This window comes from Falco rusticolus, chromosome 13 (genome assembly GCF_015220075.1).
Source record: "Falco rusticolus isolate bFalRus1 chromosome 13, bFalRus1.pri, whole genome shotgun sequence".
NCBI lineage: Eukaryota > Metazoa > Chordata > Aves > Falconiformes > Falconidae > Falco > Falco rusticolus.
The window spans coordinates 19,648,304-19,669,852 of record NC_051199.1 but is presented as its reverse complement, the minus strand read 5'-3'; the positions used below and the strand labels follow the sequence as shown (position 1 = coordinate 19,669,852).

At 39.2% G+C, this 21,549-nt stretch overlaps 1 protein-coding gene across 12 annotated transcripts in view; it reads left to right on the top strand.

Moving 5' to 3' along the window:
• The window catches only part of ABCC5 (ATP binding cassette subfamily C member 5), a 49,205-nt gene that overhangs the window by 13,627 nt on the left and 14,029 nt on the right, over window positions 1-21,549 (top strand). For 4 of the 12 annotated variants that reach the window (XM_037406165.1, XM_037406163.1, XM_037406167.1 and 1 more), the window contains 17 exons: window positions 1,267-1,424; window positions 1,666-1,821; window positions 2,530-2,677; window positions 7,355-7,588; window positions 7,699-7,872; window positions 9,190-9,337; window positions 9,842-9,990; window positions 10,631-10,738; window positions 12,518-12,868; window positions 14,376-14,447; window positions 15,182-15,306; window positions 15,901-15,973; window positions 16,526-16,729; window positions 17,135-17,278; window positions 19,077-19,179; window positions 19,892-20,076; window positions 21,136-21,282. In XM_037406165.1, the coding sequence (XP_037262062.1) occupies window positions 1,267-1,424; window positions 1,666-1,821; window positions 2,530-2,677; window positions 7,355-7,588; window positions 7,699-7,872; window positions 9,190-9,337; window positions 9,842-9,990; window positions 10,631-10,738; window positions 12,518-12,868; window positions 14,376-14,447; window positions 15,182-15,306; window positions 15,901-15,973; window positions 16,526-16,729; window positions 17,135-17,278; window positions 19,077-19,179; window positions 19,892-20,076; window positions 21,136-21,282 (2,679 nt within the window). Of the gene's footprint in view, window positions 1-1,263; window positions 1,425-1,665; window positions 1,822-2,529; window positions 6,892-7,354; window positions 7,589-7,698; window positions 7,873-9,189; window positions 9,338-9,841; window positions 9,991-10,630; window positions 10,739-12,517; window positions 12,869-14,375; window positions 14,448-15,181; window positions 15,307-15,900; window positions 15,974-16,525; window positions 16,730-17,134; window positions 17,279-19,076; window positions 19,180-19,891; window positions 20,077-21,135; window positions 21,283-21,549 lie in introns of those variants that run through there. The other 8 variants (XM_037406164.1, XM_037406161.1, XM_037406162.1 and 5 more) reach the window with 6 other exon arrangements.

Genomic DNA, 21,549 nt, shown 5'->3' with positions numbered 1-21,549 from the left:
TGTTTCCTGCTCTTGTCTTTCACATGAGTGGAAGCTAGATGTCTTAATATGCTATATGCTTACATGTTAATGTAGTACAGACAAAGTCTGATAAATGGTGGCATTTCTGACAAAAATTACATGATGGAAGGTTGGGAACAAAGTGCTTGCTATTGGTGTGCTTTTGGTGTCTGCAGATACTGTGTTTTGTAGGAGGCTACAAGGCACTTACAGCTGCTATTTTCAAAGGAATAAAATAACTTTGCTCTGCAAGGCAGCTAGTAAGGGTAAAAATAGTATCTCTGTTTGTGAGACAGCTGGGGAGACTTTTCCTTCAGAACCGATTTTTTTTTTCACTAAGTAGCTCCAGTTCTCAGAAACCAAAATACAAACAGGTAACTTGGCACTGCAATAAATGGTCCATTAAGTTAGCAGAACCACTGGTGAGCCCTCTGCAAGTACAGATAGCAAGCTAATCTCAGTTTTACCACAGCTGGCTTCTGATCAAAAGATTTGTTTGAACTCTGCAACATTTTGACTACTCCATATCATTGCTGTTTCCTTTCTCCTCTTAGATTAGCGTATAGGTCTGTCTTTCTCTAGGGCTGTGGAAAAACTCCCCCGAGATAAGGCTTGCCTTTTAAGTGGTTGTTAATAAAGTTGCTGAGCGGTTGAATTGTGTGGCTGGGAGCAGAGAAAATTGTCATCTTTGTTCCCTTTAGTTCAGGGAGAAAGAGAAAAAGCAGGAACTGAAAAAAGTACAATTCTGCTTAATACATGTTTGTTTTTTGATCTAATCCAAGCTATTTTTCGAAGACAGGACTTCGGTAGTATTCTGAAAATAACTTGATTTTTCCACAGATAGGAATAGCTAAATTACACTAAGGGGGTGTAAATTAATCAAGAATGCATGTATTAATTTTGCTGCGTAAGCCAGTCATTGATTTCTGATGTCATAGGTACTTGATTTTGTAATTTCTCTCTATTATATTTCCTGTGGCAGGATGCAAGATTAGTCTTGTCTGTCCACTTATTATCCTTTGAATGCACAGAGACAATACTGGTGTTGATTTATGTTTTACAAGTGCAGCAATCTAATGCAGATCTAGGATGTGTGCCCTCCAAGTCCTTGCTGCCAGGGTGTCCTCCTAAGACATTTAAATTATAGTGATTGCTGTTGTGCAATAATTAACCGAAGAAGGAGGTGCAAAGTTGCTGGAGTCAGGAGTCATGGATTTTTAAACATAGTTTTAAAGTCTGACTCTCCTGTCTTCCTTCTAAAAGCAGATTGAATGCCAGGATGCCTTGGAAGCAGCTGCTCGGGCAGAGGGCCTGCCACTGGACACCTCCGTGCATTCCCAGCTGAGAATGCTGGACGAAGAGCATCACAAGGGAAAATATCACCATGGCCTAAATGTTCTGAAACCTATACGGACTACTTCCAAGTAAGTTATTTGGGTTACAAAAGAACTGATAGAGCATTTGCTTTTCAGACCAGTTACAAAGCAGGATTGTAGCTGTAGGTCTGCTGACTGATACTGAAAACATTAGGTTTTGTTTGACAAGTATGGCTACATGGGCCATTTGGTACTCTGAGTACTTCCAATGAGAGGAGGCTTTGTTTTTCTCAGGGACTTACAATTCTGTTTCCTTTTTCATCTGTTTGTGATTTTTTTTTCCTTTTAGACACCAGCACCCTGTTGATAATGCTGGGCTTTTCTCCTGCATGACCTTCTCCTGGCTCACTCCTTTGGCCCACAGAGCGTACAAGAAGGGGGAATTGTTTATGGGTGATGTATGGTCTTTATCAAGGCATGAGTCTTCAGATGTCAATTGTAGAAGGTAGACATCTTGTTACTTATTATTTTCTTATTTCTGTCTTTATATGTTATTTCATAGGCAGTGATACAGTATTGCCCTAGGAAAGCAGCAGTGATATTTTGTTCTGCCTTTCTTAGAATAATGGAGTTTAGTTTTATCCTTCATAGACCACTTTCTCTTCCTGCACTGTTTCTGTACTTTTGCTGATTTCAGTAAACTTAGAGGAGTCTGTCTTTAGGAGTGTTTTGCAATTGTTTTTCTTATTTTGCATGTCTTTAAGCTATTTTATATTAAAACAAAGTTCTTAAGGCTACACTGAAAAGAAATCTTGTGCTAAAATAATGAAAGCTAATACTGACAGTAAAAAGTGATTTGAATATGGGTCAGATCTCGTGATCAGGCTAACCTTTTATGGCTAATGAGAGTTTTTCTGGGGCTTTGACTCCACAACTCTTCTGTCAGATCAGCAAGGAAAGACTCTTAACAAGTCAGTACATTAAATATTGCCAAAGAGACTCCAGGCAAAGCACAACATAGATATTTCAAGGTGCAGATGTTTCTCTTTACCTCACAAAATGTACCATGTGTTTATTTCTCATATCTAGTTGATACCAATTTTTTGTTGCTCTGAGCTAGGAAGTGCTTGGGATTTTCACAAAGAAGTACCTATGAGATGGTACCTTCTCTTACTATGAAAAATTCCTAACACAAGGCTTCTGTTTTTATTAGGCTGGAGAGATTGTGGCAGGAAGAACTGAAAGAAAGTGGGCCCGAAGATGCTTCTCTCCGGAGGGTTGTGTGGATTTTCTGCCGCACCAGGCTCATCATTTCCATAGTGTGTCTGATGATCACGCAGCTTGCGGGTTTTAGTGGACCAGTAAGTAATATCCATCCTTTTTTTAACAACCCCAGAGGGCTCCATCTCATGGCCAACTGTAAAATCTTAAGGTTTCATTGCAGAATCACTTAAATGTTTTGACTAGCTAGAAATTTTGGGGCAAAATTCCAAAGTGATTTCAATAATCCAAGATAGGTTTCCGACAGCTGGTGGATCAGTTGCTGAGTACCGAGGCAAGTTCTTGGAGAAGGGAGGGGGAGTTTAGGTATCTTGGAGGAAATGCACACTTGGTTTTTCTCTTTGGTTTTGAGTATAGTTTAACGTTCTTCCTTAAATGGTATGTGGTTTTTTTGCATAAAGTTCTTATGTGCAGGTCTTTTAATTGTTTTCTTTTTCTTTTTGCAATTCTGTAAATTTATCTTGGAATAAAATTCAGTTTAGGTAAAACACTAATTGTAGATCACTGGCATTAATAGCACAGTCTTCAAGAAGTGGAACAAAACAATTCTATTAGAGTACTACTTGAAAAATAATGTGAGCAGGTTTCAAGAAGTCTGTGGGTGTAGCCTTTGCTGATCCTACAGAGAATGGTCTAGACAGGTTTCATGTAGAAGTGTTAGAGCATGTTATTGCCTCTAGGAACTGCTGCTGTTTGTTGCTATGGGTCGTAATGAAGATAACAACATATGGGACTTGACATTCACACCATTTTTGTCACCTGTTTGTTGCACGTGCTGTGCAGATTTACAGTTGAAATTTTGACTAAATTTATTCTCTACACATTTCCCTTGAGGAGTAGGAGCAGTATTACTGCTAGTAGTACACGTTTCAGTGTGCTGGTAAGCTGAAGGTTCATTTCTTGGGTAAGTACACTTGGGTGCACTGTTAGGTGAAATGTCTTTTTAAAATGTTTTCCTGCTTTTAAATGTCTTATCAATATGTTCTGCTTTTTAAGCCTTTTTAAAGTTTGCCTTGTTTCATGTAATATGAATAACAATAAATGTTTCTGTGATATTATTTTCTTGGTAATAATTGATAGTAGCTTGTATTATAAAACATATGAACATACTTTGGCAATTAACAATAAATCATGATTAAGGTTTTAACAGCGCTAGCTTTCCCCAAGAAGAGCTTCTGTCATTGTTTCACTACAGGGCTTTAGTAGCTGCTTTTAGCTTTAGCAAAGAACTTGTGGCAGGATTGCCCCTAATTTCTGTAGTGTAACTTTCTCCATTTGCCTCAGCTGAACTGCTGAATGAGAGAGTGGGAGGGGAGGGAGAAAAACAAACCAGCTTGACTAAGCTGGGGGCTACTGCTGCAACTGATGCTCGATTTGGGTGATTTAAAATTATCTGTGGACATTTGGCCATTTATAGGCAACCTTATTCATTTCTCTGAATAAGGAACAATTCCCTTTTGGTTCCATCATTTGGCATGAAAAAAGTCTTTACCATCCCTCCTCCCTGTTTTCAAAAATGGCATGCCTCATAGATATGCCTGTGCTGTCTCCTCAGAAGTATCAGTGCTTTCTTGTATTGTTACATCCTTTCAGTCACCTGAAGGTGAAAAGGGAGATCAGGAAAAGCACTTGACTTGACCTCATGTATTTGTGAAAATTATAAAAATGGAGTTAAACACTATATTATATTATATTAAACTTCAAAAATTCTAATTGAATGTCTACGACCTTGAAATGCCAGCCAAGAGCTGTGGCTTTGCTGATGAGCATTGTGATGGTTATAACTGGAAAGGAGTTTTTGTAGACTTCCTGTGTGGGGATTTTTTTATATCAGACAGATCCTTCAAGGGTCTTTTTTTTTAATTTTATTTTAATAAATTCTGCATCTGGCACAGTATCCAGACCGGTAACCTGGTGAGACAGCTGCATGTGTCAGACTGCCTTGTAAGAGCCATTGGAATGTACTAGTATAGGTGAGATACCTTTTATTCCCAGTGAATATTTGCTGCCATTTGGTCAGCTACCAAAACTTTGAAGTTTGGGTTGAGGAGCTAAGAAGTTTTTTGATTACTAAACATAATCGGTTTAACTCCAGGTCTGAACAATGTTTGCAACTGTTCAGAGCTAGTCTTCCTGTTTGGGAGATGGGGAAACTTGCTATCTTAGTGGAGTACAGCTTGACAGTTTGGTCAGTTACTGGAGGGGGGAGTGGTAAGCTGCTGGAGGTAAGTTTCCCAATTTCCCAGTTGGCTCCAGTTGCAGCCTGCCCCGTGCTGTCGCACGCTGGCTGCAGCAGGGATGCCAGCACTGCAGTGGGACCAGTGACAGAAGCTGTTCTTCAGAATTTTCAGGATGGCTGTTTTCTGCGTCAGAATGAGACAGTCCTGCTGGGCAGAGCGAACGCCAAGAGCAAAGGTAAGGTAATGTTTATTCAATGGGAATGCTTAAGACAGCCAAGCAACTAGTACCAGCTACTACGGTAATAGTCGCAGGAGTTCCTTTTTCCCCGTTAGCTTGAGTTTTAGTTTCTGTACTGTAACTTTCTTGTTTTGTAAATAACTTTATACTGGATTCTTGTCATTAAACTAGTTTGAATTCAAATAGTATGTGTTCAGATGTAAATGTTAATTCTGTGTGACTTTTTTTCCCCTCCCTTTTCAAAACCCTTTAATCTGCTGTTTCCTCTTTTCTTTCTTCCGGAAAAAAAATAATATGGGGGTATAATGTAAGCTGGTCTCTATTTCATCACGGGAGATGCTGAATCTATAAAATAGTGCTGAAAAATTGCACTAAAAAGTTTTGGGAGGAATGAGACCCCAGGAAACATCTGCTATCTTTATACATCCTCTCTTGGAGACTTTCAGCAATGCTGTGGTGTGCGAGAAAATGCTTGCAGTCTGCGACCATGCTGAGTTACAGCTCATGAGGAAAAAGGGGAATTTTAACCCCAGTTGCTCAGTGACTCGGTTGCATACGTTGGATTGAATACTGGAAAAAGAAGTCAGTAATCTCCTTAGTAACTGCAAACCAACTGTATGCAGTTGTGGTCCAAACAGTCGATGTAAAACTAAATCCAAGTAAGGAGAAAGTTGGAATGCATTAGATCTGTGAATGTGAGCTCCTCACATTTGTTCAGGGATTGGTATGTAAATTTTCTCAGTGGCCATTCTAGAACCTGACGGACATCTGGCTTTAATTCACACCTGTGAAAAACGAAAGAGCAAAATTATTTACAGCATGTTTCCTTGGTTCTGATGTGCAGAATTATTTTCCTCAGAACAGATGAATTTGATCTCCATTTTTTTCTGTTACTTGGTGCTGGGCTATAGCTATCAATACCTTTGCTGCAGTAGTGGGGTGTTTTGGTTTTTTCCTCTCTTCAAACTATACAGAACTCTTATTTGCAAAACCTGGTTTAGCCAAGAGGACTTCAACGGACTATGAATGGGAAAGGCTTCTCAAATATTTTCTTTGGTCTCAGATTTTTTTTGTTGCTTTTTATTGTGGGCAAAGGTAATTCTCTGCTCTGTACTAGCATATCAAAAGCACCAGTATCTTAAAGCATCATTTGTTGAAAAACATTCTAGGAAATCTTTTGCTGTCTGTGAAGCCTTACTGTAGGATACTTTTAAACCAGATTTCAGAATTTGTGCAGCCTCAGAAGCCTTCTCTGTTGGCACCTGCAAGTTTGACTTCTTTTGGACTTCATGAACAAATACTGTTCTGTTTTTGTATCTTTATAATTTTGTGCGTAGTTTCAAATCTAGTTTGTTACAGGCTAAGACTGACTGTTAGATGTTAGTCCTTTATAATTATCCTGTATGTGCAGATTGTATGTTTATACAATGCTCTACCTGTTGTACAGTGTTCTTGAGATGTTACCGTTTAAGGTGGCACTTTATTTCAAATAAAAGCCTATTGTTTCGCAGTCAATAGTATTTAATATTGCTGGTGATTGTGAGTTGTATGATGTTATATTGTGCCGTTGGACCACAAAGAGCTGGAGGTGGGAATCGGTGGTTCTGGGGGCTGTCCTCTTTCTGCAGGTGATGTTTGAAATGTGATTCCTGAGGTAAAGTGTTTATGTTTTTGGGGGGAGAGGGTATGGGGAGGGATCGAACGGTTAATTTTTTTGTCTTTTTTTTTTTTTTTTTCCTCCCCTGTCCCCAATGATTTGTGGTATTGCGTACCTTGTGCTTTTTGCTTGTTTTTTTCTTTACTATTAAACTGCTGATGTTTATTTCCAGGAATGTTTTGCAAATGTCCTTCTCACTCTTCCCCTCTACAACTGTAGGTACATTGTTCCTTTTTATCAAATAAGCACGTTTGAAGCAAACCAAAGATAAAATAAAAAAGGTCTTAATGTCACGTAAAGGAATGTTTATGTGTGCAGATGTATAAGTAGTAGTGACTATATTTTAAAACTCTTCTATATGATAATGCATTGCTTTCAGCTAACTGACAGATTTATGTTAAGTTAGAAGACACGGAAGATTAGAAGTGTACTGCGAGGAATATGGTTCCAAATTAAACTCTCTTTACTTACTAAATTTGACTCAGTGCTTGGCTCTCAGCAGGGCTTTGTGTTACAGTACTTCTTGTATTGACACCTTTTACTTCTAGAAAGAAGATCCTTTCTCTTTCAAATGGCTCTTTTAAAATCAAAGTAGCCTGCTTATTTCTAACTTAACATAAAGTTGTTGCATGGTCTTCTGGGATGATGGGGTGTTCATGCAAGCTTGCATTTCTTCCTGTAGGCGTTCGTTGTGAAACACCTTTTGGAGTATACCCAACAGAGTGAGTCCAACCTGCAGTACAGCTTGTTTTTAGTTTTTGGCATCTTTATGACGGAAATAGTGCGATCTTGGTCCCTTGCACTAACCTGGGCTTTGAATTACCGCACGGGGGTTAGACTACGTGGAGCTATCTTGACAATGGCGTTTAAAAAAATTCTTAAGCTGAAGAACATAAAGGAGAAGTCTCTTGGAGAGGTAAGCTGCAACATTGTTTTGGAAATTGCAGTGTGAAAAGGGATATGCATTTATATTCCTTTGTGAATGAGCTGTGCCTTATATCTAAATAATGTTATGTATTTTTTCAGCTCATAAATGTATGTTCCAATGATGGTCAGAGGATGTTTGAAGCTGCAGCAGTTGGCAGTTTGTTGGCTGGGGGCCCTATTGTGGCCATCTTAGGAATGGTTTATAATGTGATTATTCTGGGTCCGACAGGCTTCTTGGGCTCTGCTGTCTTCATCCTTTTCTACCCAGCAATGGTGAGTTGGAAAGAGTTAAGACTTACTTCCTTTTTATTAGGGCAGACATACGTATAGTTGTGAATAGGTGTTGAAATGTGCTAGATTTAGTCCATTTATGGCACTGCATGTTATTGAACATGTTTCTGAAGATGGTGTATGAAGCAGAGATTTGGAATCGGGAAGCTCAAAATGATGAAGAAAATTAGGAAATGGAAATAGGAAATCTGATAGATTTGACTGAGATAAATATGCATAGCTAAATTAAACTCCAGAATGCTCAGGTGCTTGTGGTCAGGGTTGGAAAGGCACTTGCCTTCAGTTTCTGTACAGGAGCTCATTGTTGCTTGAGCATGTTGCTCTTGACTTCAACAAAAGATGTTGAAAAGCACCTCATCTGGGAGAGGGTGTTCTTTATTAGTTACTCCTGCCTCTACTTCTGCTGAGCTCTGAAATAGGCTAGTTCAAGCCAGATTCTTCTTGCCTCTCAAATGCCCTGTAAGGCTGTTGAAGATTTGTCACTGTATTCATGATACAGATTTTAAAAAAGCATGGAGGCTGAATACTGTAAAGTCCACTTTGGTCCTATTGTAATGATCAAAATAATGGGAATTCTGTTTTAAAGAGGAGAATGAGGAGTGGAGTTTGATCATCTTTTCCAGTTCTTTTCAGCAGTCCTTCTCTATTGGTGGGGACTCTAAAGACATTGCAGGAGTATGAAGAAGGGCAAGGAGGTGAAAACTTCCTAAAGTAGTGTGTTGATTTTTAATTTCAGACCAGGAATGGGATGAATGCAAGAGTAGCAGATATTTAGAAACATGTGAAAAACTATTTATTTTTAGATTGCTTTAGTAAAAGTGTTTAAACTGTGTTACCACCTTCATAGCACTGGCATATGGTAGAAACTGATCTGGCTGTGCAAAGTCCAGCTTGCTCTTTGGGCTTGTAGTGGGACCAGGTTAAAAGGTTGGCTAAAATGGGTTCTACTGTTCTTTTGCTATGAGGGTCAACTTGGTGTGTTTTTAGGTTAATGTGTTTGTAGTCTTGGTGCTTAAAAAACTTAAAACTGGTACTATTCAGTGCTGGTAAAAGTGCACAGCCTTATTTTCACAAATCTTATTTTTGTTGAAACTTGGTATTGTCAGTGTGGTGCTCAAGTGTGGATGAGAGGATATGAATAGTGTTTTCAGCCCGACTTTTATGTTAAAACAACAGTCACTTTGCCCCATCCCTGAATCCCTTTTTCAGATTCCAAATCATCTTTCTCTGGTAATTAGGAGGAGTTGAATGCACTTGCTCTTTCTGAGTTGCCATTAATGGTGTTGCCTTTTGTTTCAGATGTTTGTGTCACGGCTCACAGCTTATTTCAGAAGAAAATGTGTATCAACAACGGATGAACGTGTGCAAAAGATGAATGAAGTTCTTAATTACATTAAGTTCATTAAAATGTATGCCTGGGTCAAACCATTTTCTCAGAACGTTCAAAGTGAGTTCACGTAATCTGTAAATATTTCCTTTTGTGCAGATGCCCCATTGCTTTAGTAGCCTGGTGCATCCTCCTAGCTTAGTACCATAGGTGTCGATGTACCTGCAGTGTGGTAACACTTTCATCCTTTGGGCTTCCTATTTGTTATGCACGATAGGGCGGATGAACAGATCTGCTTCTGAAGCTTTGCCTTCCAGCATAATAATGTTTGTGTCCTGGCACTAATCTTAATTTTTAGAATTTTGTTCCATTTTTTATAATTTAATAAATGTGCTAGCTGCTCCATTTTAAAATAAAGACAGACCTCTATTCTTACGGAGATTTATAGACCATTATAGTTTGCCTGTCTGTAACTGTGGTCTTTATGAGAAGGTATATATATAATATGATAAATGCTAAAGCGTAGAGTTAGGCCTGTCTTACTCTATTTCTGATGGTAGCATCAGCTGTGTATGTACCCTCCGAATCCTCCTTCAAATGTGGTGCCCCTATTTATATTTCTAGAAATTCGTGAGGAAGAACGTAAAATTTTAGAGCGTGCAGGCTACTTCCAGAGCATCACTGTGGGTGTGGCTCCCATAGTTGTAGTCATTGCCAGCGTGGTGACCTTTTCTGTCCACATGATCCTTGGCTACGATCTTACAGCAGCTCAGGTAACTTACTGGTGTTGAACATATTGTTTACAATATTGCTACAGTACCTTTTCTGCTAAGTCATTTCTCTTTATCGTATTCTTTGCTTTGTGGCTGTGCCAGTGGGGCCAGGCTGTAGCCTTGCTCACAGAGAACGTCTGATAGGTCTGACAGCAGCAGATGTAATCTTACATTTTGCACAAAAACCTCTCAGTGCTGTTTCAGTCCTGACCTTCCCCAGAATGGGTTTGGAGCTGAACGTAGATGAGCACTCCTGTTTGCTATTCAGATAGGGCACTGGGATTACTGGATGTTTTTGTTTTGCAGCATGGTTGGATGGAAAACGGCACATATGGCTTACAACAGGATTTGAACTTAGGTCTTCACGTAATAGGTTAATGCAGATTGTGCTAGCTGCTGCTTTCGGTAGGCCTGCAAACACTGAAGTGTCTGTCTTGGTCTGTTACAAAGCACGGGAGAAAGAGTTGTGCAGATCTGCTCTTTTGGGCTGTTTGAGAACATGTTGAATATTTAAATAGTTATTCTTGGACTGTGGGCCTTTTCTATGGCTTTAAATTGCTGTTGTGACACTTCAGCTTTTAGAAGGTTGAAGTTAGCATATTGCATCCAAATGTGATAATCTGTCTTGTCTCATTTTTAGGCATTCACAGTGGTCACTGTCTTTAATTCAATGACTTTTGCTCTAAAAGTAACACCTTTCTCAGTGAAGTCTCTGTCTGAGGCATCTGTTTCTGTTGACAGATTTAAGGTAAGCAGCGTTTGGCCTTGCCATTTTAACTATGTGTGGAATGTTGTATGTGTACAATAGATACTAAGGGAACACTTGAAAGGTAATGTTCTAATGACTGAGGAGTTCTTTTTATTTACACTTAGCACTGCAGATCACTGTATTTTGTGGAAGAGATACAAATCTAGTGAAGGAATAGTAGAAGTTTAAGATAATACCGGTGTGGGAAGCAAAATATTATTATTTAATGATTTTTATGTTGGCCACTGTAAGGGATAAGAGTACAGGACTAGATGACTCAGAGCATAATGATTCTTAAACTCCCTTTAAAGACCCATCTGTATGAGAAGGCAGTGCAGTATATCTGCAGTGAAACTTTGTTTTGCTAATGAAACTGTTTTTGGAAAAATATCATGTATTATGTAGGCAGCTTTGCAGAAACCAGTAGAATTTTGCTTGTAGTAACGAAAAACTGAAGTTTTGTATTTCCAGTCTAGTTAAGTGACTGAAACTCTAGTAGGTGAATAAAATGCAGTTGTGATCTGACAAAACAGAATTTACGGCAGAAAATTCAACCCCTTATAACAAACAGCCCTACCTCATCCTTCAACCCCTGTGAAGTAAATGCGCTGTGTGTACTTTAGTATGAACTCAGAAGACAGACCTTTTAATTTTGTCTTGTCTCTTGAAGACAATAGTGCATTGGACATTTTAGAAGTTTCCAAATAGGATTCCACAAGCATTGACAGATACATGGATTCTGTGCAGTGCATTCATGAAACAAATCTGGGTGTGAGAAGTATAGGAACTGCAGAATGGTTTTGAGATCCCATTGCTTTGGAGCATCTTTGTTTCATCTCATGAGTCACCCTAAACCAGACTTTCTTAAATCCAAATGTGCTGAAGGGAGTTTTGGGGGTGGGGGAAGACAAGGACAGGGGAAATTGTAATTATCTTCCAGTCTGACTGTAAACAGGGTAATCTGTGTAGGGAGTATAACAAGAGGTGGGGATAGTCTAACATCACAGTAAAAATGTAACTTGGCTTTTTGGCTCTGTAAATGAGTGTGACCTTTCTTCCGAATGTATGATTTGACCATAGCAATTGTAAGAGTATATAAGGCAGAGGATTGAGAAGTCTTTAATTACAAAAGGCTTCTTAGTTCAAGTCATAAATTATGTAAGTGGAAAGCTTTTTATCTTGTAATTAAACTGTGTGAAAAATCTCTTCCTAATCTGTGTTGATTTTAAATACTGATGGATGTGGTGGAAAACGTGATACAGTGGACTTAATGTCTTCTTATTGTCAAGCAGCCCAAGACAGATCAGCTAAACTTGTGAGAGATGACTTTTTTCCCAGCAGAAATGTTGAAGGGTAAAAGCTGAAGTTAAAAGTCATTCCATCTCTTTCCATAATGAGTTGGTGTGCAGGACAAGTCAGTCACTTTCCCTTAAAATGACCTCTTCACTCCAACCCATGTATTCTACTCCTGTTTTTAATCTGGAAGTTACAGAGCTGCGGTTGCAAACAGTGTTAAAAGAATAAGCCCTTCTGATGTTGCTTCCAGAGTATCGCAGTGCTGTAAAAGTCTTAGTGTATCTAAGTACTTCCACCACATCCAGGAATGCCCCAGCCACTTAGCAGGCCTGGAGTTAGTTTACACTAATGAGCTACCTTTTGCTCTTCAGCTTCCTCCTACTATATAGCCTGATGTGTTTTGCTGCGTGAGTGTGCCATAGGCTTGTCTCCCAGTCTTGATCAGGTGTCTCATCTTTACACCTCTCTCACAACTCCTATCAGAGTTTATTTGTAATGGAAGAGGTTCATATGATAAAGAAAAAACCAGCCAATCCTCACACCGCGATAGAGGTGAAAAATGCTACCTTGGCTTGGGACTTCTCCCACGCCAGCGTCCAGAGCTCACCAAAGTTGACCCCCAAAGTGAAAAAAGACAAGAAAATCACCAAGGGCAAGAAAGAGAAAATGAAGCTACAGAATGAGGGACAGCAAGCTGTGCTGGCAGAGCAGAAGGGCCATCTTCTAGTGGACAATGATGACCATCCTAGCCCTGAAGAGGAGAACAAAATCATCCACCTGGTTAATCTTCGGCTTCAGAGGACTCTCTACAACATTGACTTGGAGATAGAAAAGGTGAGAGAAGAAAGGAGGAAATCTGAGCTTTCAAAAGGCCTCATTTTTATGTGTCCCTTGGAATAGGACACGGTGTATTTTTGCATGAAATGGAGCATATTGCTTTTGTGCACTCCTGTAATATCCATAGCAACTGCGGTGTCCAGGATGCAGTGTATGATCTTGATGTAAACAGCTGTGCCATTTTAGCAAACTAGATTTTTGCAAACAGCCTATGAAATGACTGCAGGTTGTATAGGTTTCACATTTATGTGATGGTTTTGCTGTTTCTAGTTCTCATAAAGTATACAAGCTTGAAGAATCGGCAGGGCAACAGGGTTGTTTATCAGTGGGGTGTTGGTGGATAGTGTATTTCTGCAACTGCTTGATAATTTTTCAGGGTTTCGGCTATATTCTTTGTGAACTGTTTAGGTGATTAGGTGTTCTAATGGAGCATAACAGTGCTTTTCATTGAAGAATGTGTGGTTTTCTTCCTTGAGAATTTTTGTACAGAGACTTTCAAGAGTTTAGAAGTAGTTGGAATTCTCATTCCGAGATGGGTAAAAGGATGTAAAATGTCAGAGAAAAAGCATTGAACTCAATATATGACATCTTCTACAAATACAACAGTTTTGCAGTCTGGCAGTTGGGTGTTGTAGTAATAGGATCCATGTATTTATCAAGATACTTGTGGTTAAATTGTTTTCTATAGTCAGATGAGTAGTGGGATGGTTTAGACTATTTTAAACTATAACCCCCCCTATATTTTAAACTTCTGAGGAGGATGCATTTACTTTAAAAAACAGCCTTGAAAAAAAGAGTACACAGTTGAAAATATCAAGTCTAGTTTTCTGTCAGAAGTTTGCAAACGAGAAGCCAGTAATGTGTTCCACAAGTGGCTATATATCCTTTTATCCACTTTACCTTTTTTTACGAAAGGAACAAAAATAGTTTTGATGAATTCATTATTTAATATGGGTGTCAGCTCGCCCATCTATTTTTTTTTTTCAGAGACATACTTCAAAGTGACTGAATTCTAGCCTTTTTTTGGTATGTGTTTGTTAGCAAACTGAATCTCATAGACAGGGAGATTTACTGGACCCATATATCCTAAATTCTGCTTTTCTTTCATTCTTTCTGTCTTTACATCTTTTTTTACCACTTTCAAAAGCATCTTGGTGCATTCTGTTCAGGCAAGCGTTGGTGCCTTTTGCTGAGTGCAGCATTCCCTGGGCCCGTATGAGGCCTGGTCAAAAGGGAGATGGTCTTAAAATACATTCATTTTTACCTGTAGAGTTGATTCAGTATTAGTCCACTGTGGGATAGCATTCCTTGTTGGTATGATATTCATCATATCTTTATTTGAGAGTTAAAATACTGACTGTCTTGCTTTTTTGTCTATTATGTCCCTTTTCAGCTGTCATTAATGTCCAGCTGTCCCTTCGGAGGTACTGAAGGTAGTCCAAATTCTGAAAGGGATGGAGAGTGTAAGAAATGAGTACCATAACTTACGTTTTTTTCTGTCTAGGGAAAACTTGTTGGAATTTGCGGCAGTGTGGGGAGTGGAAAAACTTCACTTATCTCAGCAATTTTAGGACAGGTGAGAAATTCTGTTTTGACTGCTTCTGTAGTTGATGGGCTCAGTATTAGATAAGACATATGCATATATGTGGTTAATAGAAGGTCAGTCTGTTAACTTGAAATTTAGACAAAATATGTAAATATCTATAATGAAAAACAAGAAAGAATTTGAAAAACAGAGGATGTTACAAATACTTAACAAGACATGGCCTTGGGAGAAGGAATAGCTGCCATATCTCTGTCAAGCTGGGACATAACAAGATAAGCTCAAGGAGAACCAAATGGTTAATGAGACCAAACAGAAAATTACTTGAACTATATGTGAATTGTCCTAATTGGCATACTAAAAGATCCACCCTCGAGCAAAGAAAGCCCCCTCTCTAAAGAATTGGGAGGTGAAAAGCCAGAATGTTGTACCTTTAAATGGAGGGGAGGCTTGCTAGAACCTATGAGAATTAAATGTAACTAAACATAATTGTAAACGATTGTTCCGAGTGTATAAAATGTTTTACTGTGTGTTGAGAGGTGCTGCTAGCTTTGTGGATTTGCATACGCATCTCTGCGCAGACATGCAATAAATGGTATCTCAGCTCTGTGTGTGAGATTGGCTCTTTGCACACCGGGTAACAAACTGTGAGATAACACTTCTGCTCTTCTCTTTCCTGTCTCCCATTTCACTTACTTGTACTCTGCAGAGCGAAGTCTGTTCTAAGCATGGAATAGCATAATTTCAGAGTTTACCTTTAATTTCAGATGACCCTTTTGGAGGGTAGCGTTGCAGTAAGTGGAACATTTGCATATGTGGCCCAGCAGGCATGGATTCTCAATGCTACACTTCGGGACAACATTCTTTTTGGCAAGGAATATGATGAAGAAAGGTTTGTCAGAACTGTTTGCTGATTTTCGTGAAAGCTTAGTAATTCTTGCCCAGAGTGTGGGGGAAAATTAATGCAGAGTACGCTGCAGTTAAAGCCTGTGTATCCTTTTAGGGTCTATTTTCAGGATTCCTTTAAGTCTCAGACTTAAGAGCCTGCCTCTCTTGCCCATGGTCACTGTGGTTGATGGCTGTCCATGCATCTGTCATAGCTCATTTGCGCTGAGGGCTATACCTCATGCAGGAGTACCGTCTGACCTCTGTTTTTAGCAGCTGCTGTGCAGCCTCTTGCTGTCCTGGCCTTGCCCTTTTTAAACACAACTGCTGCTTGCAAGGTACTGGCATTTGATGCAGTGAGGGCCTTGCCTGTGGCCTGTGCTAGCTGTCCCCAGAAAGAAATTGCCTCCTTACCTTCACAGTACTTCAGAAGTAGGTGATTAATCATTATCCTCAGTTTCTTCCTGGGAATCCAAAGCAGATCATTTTTGTTAGGCTGCAGGAATGTCGGACATTGGTGTAGAAAGTGAGATGATGCTGTACTAGCTAGGTATGTGGGGGAAGTAACAGTGTTCTTACTGGTTTTCTAACTGTTCTTTAGATACAATACGGTGTTGAATGGTTGCTGTCTAAGGCCTGATCTAGCCATCCTTCCAAATGGGGACCTGACAGAGGTATAAGTTTTGCTTATAGTAAACTAATCAGTAGATGGAGACGAGTTTTGATTTGGCAGACTAGACTGGAGTGAGGGGAACATCAGTCTGGTACGCTTGTAAGCCAAGCTGTTGAATGCACCATGTTGAGTTGAGCTTATCAGTGCAAGCCCTGAACTACTGAGCGTTGTGTCATGATTTTGACTCAGATACTGACAGTTTGGGAGGTGTTTTTGTGTTGTAAATTAATCTACCTTAACAGGATGTATTTGAACTTCATTTAAAATAGCTAAGAAAAAAGCATGGCTATGTTAATATAAAAAAAGTAAAAGAAGCAAAAAAAGTACTGTCACATTTCATGTATATTAACCTTGAGTTTGAATGTATAACAAAGAAGTGAACACCTGAAGTAGAATATATATATGTATTAGAACAATATCTAATATTATGGGGTGTGTGCATCTATGTATGTATAATATATATGCTGTGCTTCATTCTGGTCACCTCTTGAGCTCTGAGTATCTATGTTGCATGGTGCTGTAGAAATAAAATAATGGGTGTGTGTCTGTACAGATTGGTGAACGAGGGGCTAACCTGAGCGGAGGACAGCGTCAGAGAATCAGTCTGGCTCGAGCCCTGTACAGTGACAGGAGCATTTACATCCTTGATGATCCCCTTAGTGCCTTAGATGCTCATGTTGGAAATCACATTTTTAACAGTGCAATAAGGAAGCACCTGAAATCAAAGACTGTCCTTTTCATTACTCATCAGCTTCAGGTACTACATCTCTCATACTTTCTTTCTTGGACTTCCTCAAAATGCTGTTACAGGACAACCCTATCCATCTATAAGATGCATGTTTACATTTACAGGCTAGGTTTGCAAATAAGTGGCAAGCACAATGTAATTCTTGATTTGATGCCAGTGGTGCTTGGTGTCTGATTGTGACTGGTAACATTTGGCTAAAGATTGGTTTTGATAGAACATAAAAACTTTGTGTAGCGTGAGAGTAATCATGATGTTCTAGTCAATGCAGGACCTTTGAAAATTAAGATGTTTTTTACATGGGAGGAGGCATGTTACGTGCAGATGTCTGTAAATTAATGAAAAGGGTTTAATTGGGAGTGTGTTTGATTACTGGACGTAATGATAGAGACTTGGACTTATTGCTGTTTTCTCCAGTATCTTGTTGACTGCGATGAAGTGATCTTCATGAAAGAGGGCTGCATTACTGAGCGAGGAAGTCATGAGGAACTGATGAATTTAAATGGGGACTATGCAACTATTTTTAATAACCTACAGCTGGGAGAGACACCACATATTGAGGTACTTGTTTATTTTAAAGTGCTTTGAATGTTGACTTTTCTGGTGAGGTGAACCAAATGACACAGTTGGAAGACTGGAAAATGCCTTCACATGTTCATGTTTGATCTGACCAATAGGTTTCATGCAGAATAATCTGTGCTTTGTTAGCACTTTTTATTTGCATCACAGTATTTAGGAAATGTGTAATAGAGAGGACTCTGCCAATGAACATCATGAATTGAACATGAAAGTAATGTATTTTCTCCTCTGGTGATGCTCAGAGCAGGAAGCTTGTTGTTTCTTGTATACCTTGCTTCTTAATTTACCTCCAACTTAGCACAGACCTGGACTAACCTTTGCCTGAAAAAATTCTTGCTGTGTTACTTTTTTTTTCCACATAGAGTGTGACGGAGGCACAGCAAAAGTGACACAACTTGTCAAAAGTTAGATGTGACAGTACTTTGGGAATGTAGCTGAAAATGCTTTGGTTTGGGGGCTTTTGAGAAGAAAAATGGCTGCTTAACATTGCTTCTGTTATGAGACAGTGGCTGTAAATGGAAACTTGGATTTATGCTCTAGTATTTTAGTTGATGGAAAAAATGTAAATCTAGAAAATAGTAAGAACCATTTAGTAGGACATGCATTTAAATTTGCAGCAATTAAATTTTTACCACTTTTCTCCTGTTATTTCCTTTATTCTTTGAGTAAGCAACTTGGCTGGTTTTTATTTGATGATTTACTTCTCTAAGTTTTGTGTGTGTTTTCTCTTAGTAAGAAGAGATTACAGAGCACATCAGCAGTTCTCTTTTTAAGAGTTGAGAGGCTTGTTATTCACAGGCTGCTGACATTTAAAAAAAAATGTGTTTCTGACAAGGTAGCGTTGGAAAAAATATACAGACAGAGAAGGTGCTTGGTGAAGTTTTCTCCAGGGAGATGCTGGTGAAAGAAGCAAAACAATACAATGCATTCATTACTCTGCATATCCTTTCTGAGGCATGAAGCTTATAGTTCTGCCATTTTAAGATTAATATAATGACAGTTAAGATGAGATTCTCCTGTCTGCATGCTTGACTGACCTTCACTGTCTCCCTGTGAACACTAGCTCTTGTAAGGAGCATTAGTTTGCATTCCCTGTAGGATAAGAAATGGATGGTAAAGTTAGATTCTCAGTGGTTTGACATATGTGAGATGTCTCTTTTCACATAGTGTGGGAAGATGGCCCTGAAGATGGTGTGTAGGGGGTTTCAGTTAATGTAGGCTGTTTCTGAACAGGTAATAACTTCCATTTGTGGGAAGATGGCTGGGTTTAGAACAGTAATTGTATGTGCAGTTTGGTGTTTGGACATTTGATTTCTGGAAGACTAAGCTAACCTGACTTCATCTTTAGAGTCATTTAATGAGAGATTTCTTCTGAAGTACCTAGGGTGTTTGGGGAAAAAAAGGCTTTTAAGAAAATTGTGAGTTGCAGTTGTGAATTACAACTGTGATTTTAGAAGGGATGGGGATTACATCTGTCTCTTGGTAATACGGGTGTCATTCCTCTACCATGTGTGCTTATAGTATCACTGATTCTGGAAATTAAACTTGCACGCTACCAGTACAGATTGGTAGCAGTTCAGATTAATCAAGCTGGAGAATTTAATCCACCAGAGTTGGCAGTCATCTGTAATAACGGTGAAGTTAATATCCTCCTTGATGTGAATGCTAAGCTGTTGAAAACCTTTGTCCTTAGGAGGCAGCTTATAAAAAGTTTGGGTTCAGATATGAAAATGTCAAAGGAAATACTCTTGTTATGTTTAGTGTCATTGTTTTCCTGCAGATTAATATAAAGAAGAACACAAACAGTTCACTGAAAAGACCCCAGGATAAGAGTACCAAAACAGGGTCTGTGAAGAAGGAGAAAGTTGTAAAGAAGGAAGAGGGTAACTATGTAATCAGATTTCTGGCTGTAGTTATTTTATGCACCAATAAGATCAAAACATTTGCTTTCATAGTGTAGTATGAATGTACCTCCCAGCTTTTGGAAGTTTTCTCAAGTCCTGACCACTCAGTGTGGCTGATACTGCACAGGTAGTGGGCACTGAACATTAATTCATTCATTAAATATGGGTGCCTGCACAATGTTTTTAAGTTCAATCAGGCTGCTGCTGGTCAGATGCCATTGGCATAAAGGAGCTTACAGCGCACTGTCCCCCACACTGCCTCTCCCTCCTATCCCAAGAGGGGTAATGTGTGTGGCTTGGTACTTGCAGAGTCCTGGGCAGGACATGGTACTTATGTATGAAGAATTGGAAGGTCTGACCTCTGATTTGTGGTTCTCTCTGTTGAATGTTAACTTCGAACTACAGCGGGCTTTAAAAAAAATAGTGAGGCTGATGCCAGCCTAATATTTAAGTCTGTGCTGATTACGCTTTTTCAGATGTACTATGATGTGAATGATTCTGCAAGGAAGTGTGACGCTTTGAAAAATGTTTGAATCATTAAGTTCTACGTATTAAGTAATTTCTGTATTTTTGAAAGTTTTCTGTACATTTTGAAGATGACTAGTTTTGTGTATATTCACAAACTTACAGAAATCTTAATGGAACAGCTTTTTCCTCACTCCCCCTTTCTTTTCCTCCTTTTGTTTCACAGGCCAGTTGGTCCAGTTGGAAGAGAAAGGCAAAGGCTCTGTCCCTTGGTCTGTTTATGGTATCTACATTCAGGCAGCTGGAGGCCCCTTTGCATTCCTCATCATCATGGCACTGTTTGTGCTGAATGTGGGCAGTACAGCTTTTAGCAACTGGTGGCTGAGTTTCTGGATCAAGCAAGGCAGTGGAGTAAGATAAATAGCTTTTGTACTCTCTTGTGTCTAATGGGCAGGGGGATTGCTCTCCTAGACTAATCCAAACCAGTCTTATGAGACCAAATGGCGCTTCCTAATTTAAGCAAGTTGTAAGGCTCCCCAGGAGGTCATCTCCCCAAGAGTGTTGATCTTCAAGAATTAGTGAGCTCCGCTAGTAAGAATATAGCTCAGGTGGTTTTGCATTGCCCTCTTGTTCCTTGCCTTGGTTAGTCTGAGAAAAGGAAGTGAAAATGTGAAAGGAGCCAACCAGCTGCAGGAGGAATTACTATTTTAGTGCTGTTTTTCGTTTGAATGTGACCTTACATCAAACAGGATAATCTTGTTAAATTATATGGCTTTAAGTCAAATTAATTTTGGGAGTTGCTTTGAAGATTGTGATGAGCTGGAATGGTTTGAGACTTTTCCCACTCTAGGGGTTTTGACTGCAAGTCTTACTGCATTTGAAGTTTCAAATATAACTGCAAGATTTTTTTGGGGATGAGTGGGGTGGAGGGAGCAAACTACTAACCTCAGATAAGAAATAATGAAGTGTGGATGGCCAACGATATTAAAATAAGCAATGAGATCCTTAAACATACTTAAAGATTAAAAGAAAGAATGAGAATGTATGACAGTGTGACAGTAAAGAATTTACTGCATACTGGCAGAAAATAACAACTTTTTGATAAGAAGACTGTACAGCGTATCCAAGGTGAATATTGCTGTGTAATAAGAGTGGTGGTATGCAAGTATCTAGTGGTGTTCAGAAGAAAACAAGAAATAATAAGCATGAAATGAGAGATTAGGAATTAAATGAAGTAGGTATTGTGGTAGTATTGTCAAAGATACTGTAGGAAAAGGGCCAATCTGCAAGTCAAGTATTTCTGCTAGGGAAAACTTTCTGAAGTACTCAAAGATTATTGAAGTACTTTATTTAGAAATTCTGCATATGGTGGGAGGGGACACAAGACAGTTAAATTTTACCACGTATAGTGTGTGTATGCTTAATCCATGTCTTAACTAACTATTCACCAAAACCTTGCATTTTCTGCAGAACACCACTGTGACTTTGGGAAATGATACTGTCATAAGCAACAGTATGAAAGATAACCCTCATATGCATTACTATGCTGGCATCTATGCACTGTCCATGGCAGTTATGTTGATCCTGAAAGCTGTTCGTGGTGTTGTCTTTGTAAAGGTACGTGCCAATGTTGCTGTTCTTCATTTTCTCCCGCCCATCCTCCTACTTCTGTATATTGCTGTCACTGTGGTTCTTTTGGTCACCTCTCAAGAGAGACTTTTAAACTAGAGGAAGTCAGATCGTGGATTGTGAGGTTTCCGTAAGTCATCTCTTGGGGCTGCACCATACTTTCTGTTAAACTTCTGCTCGAGTTAATAGCTTCCTCCCAGTGGTTGGAAGGATGGAACGCAAGGAAACAAATATTATGGTTGGAGACAGAAAATC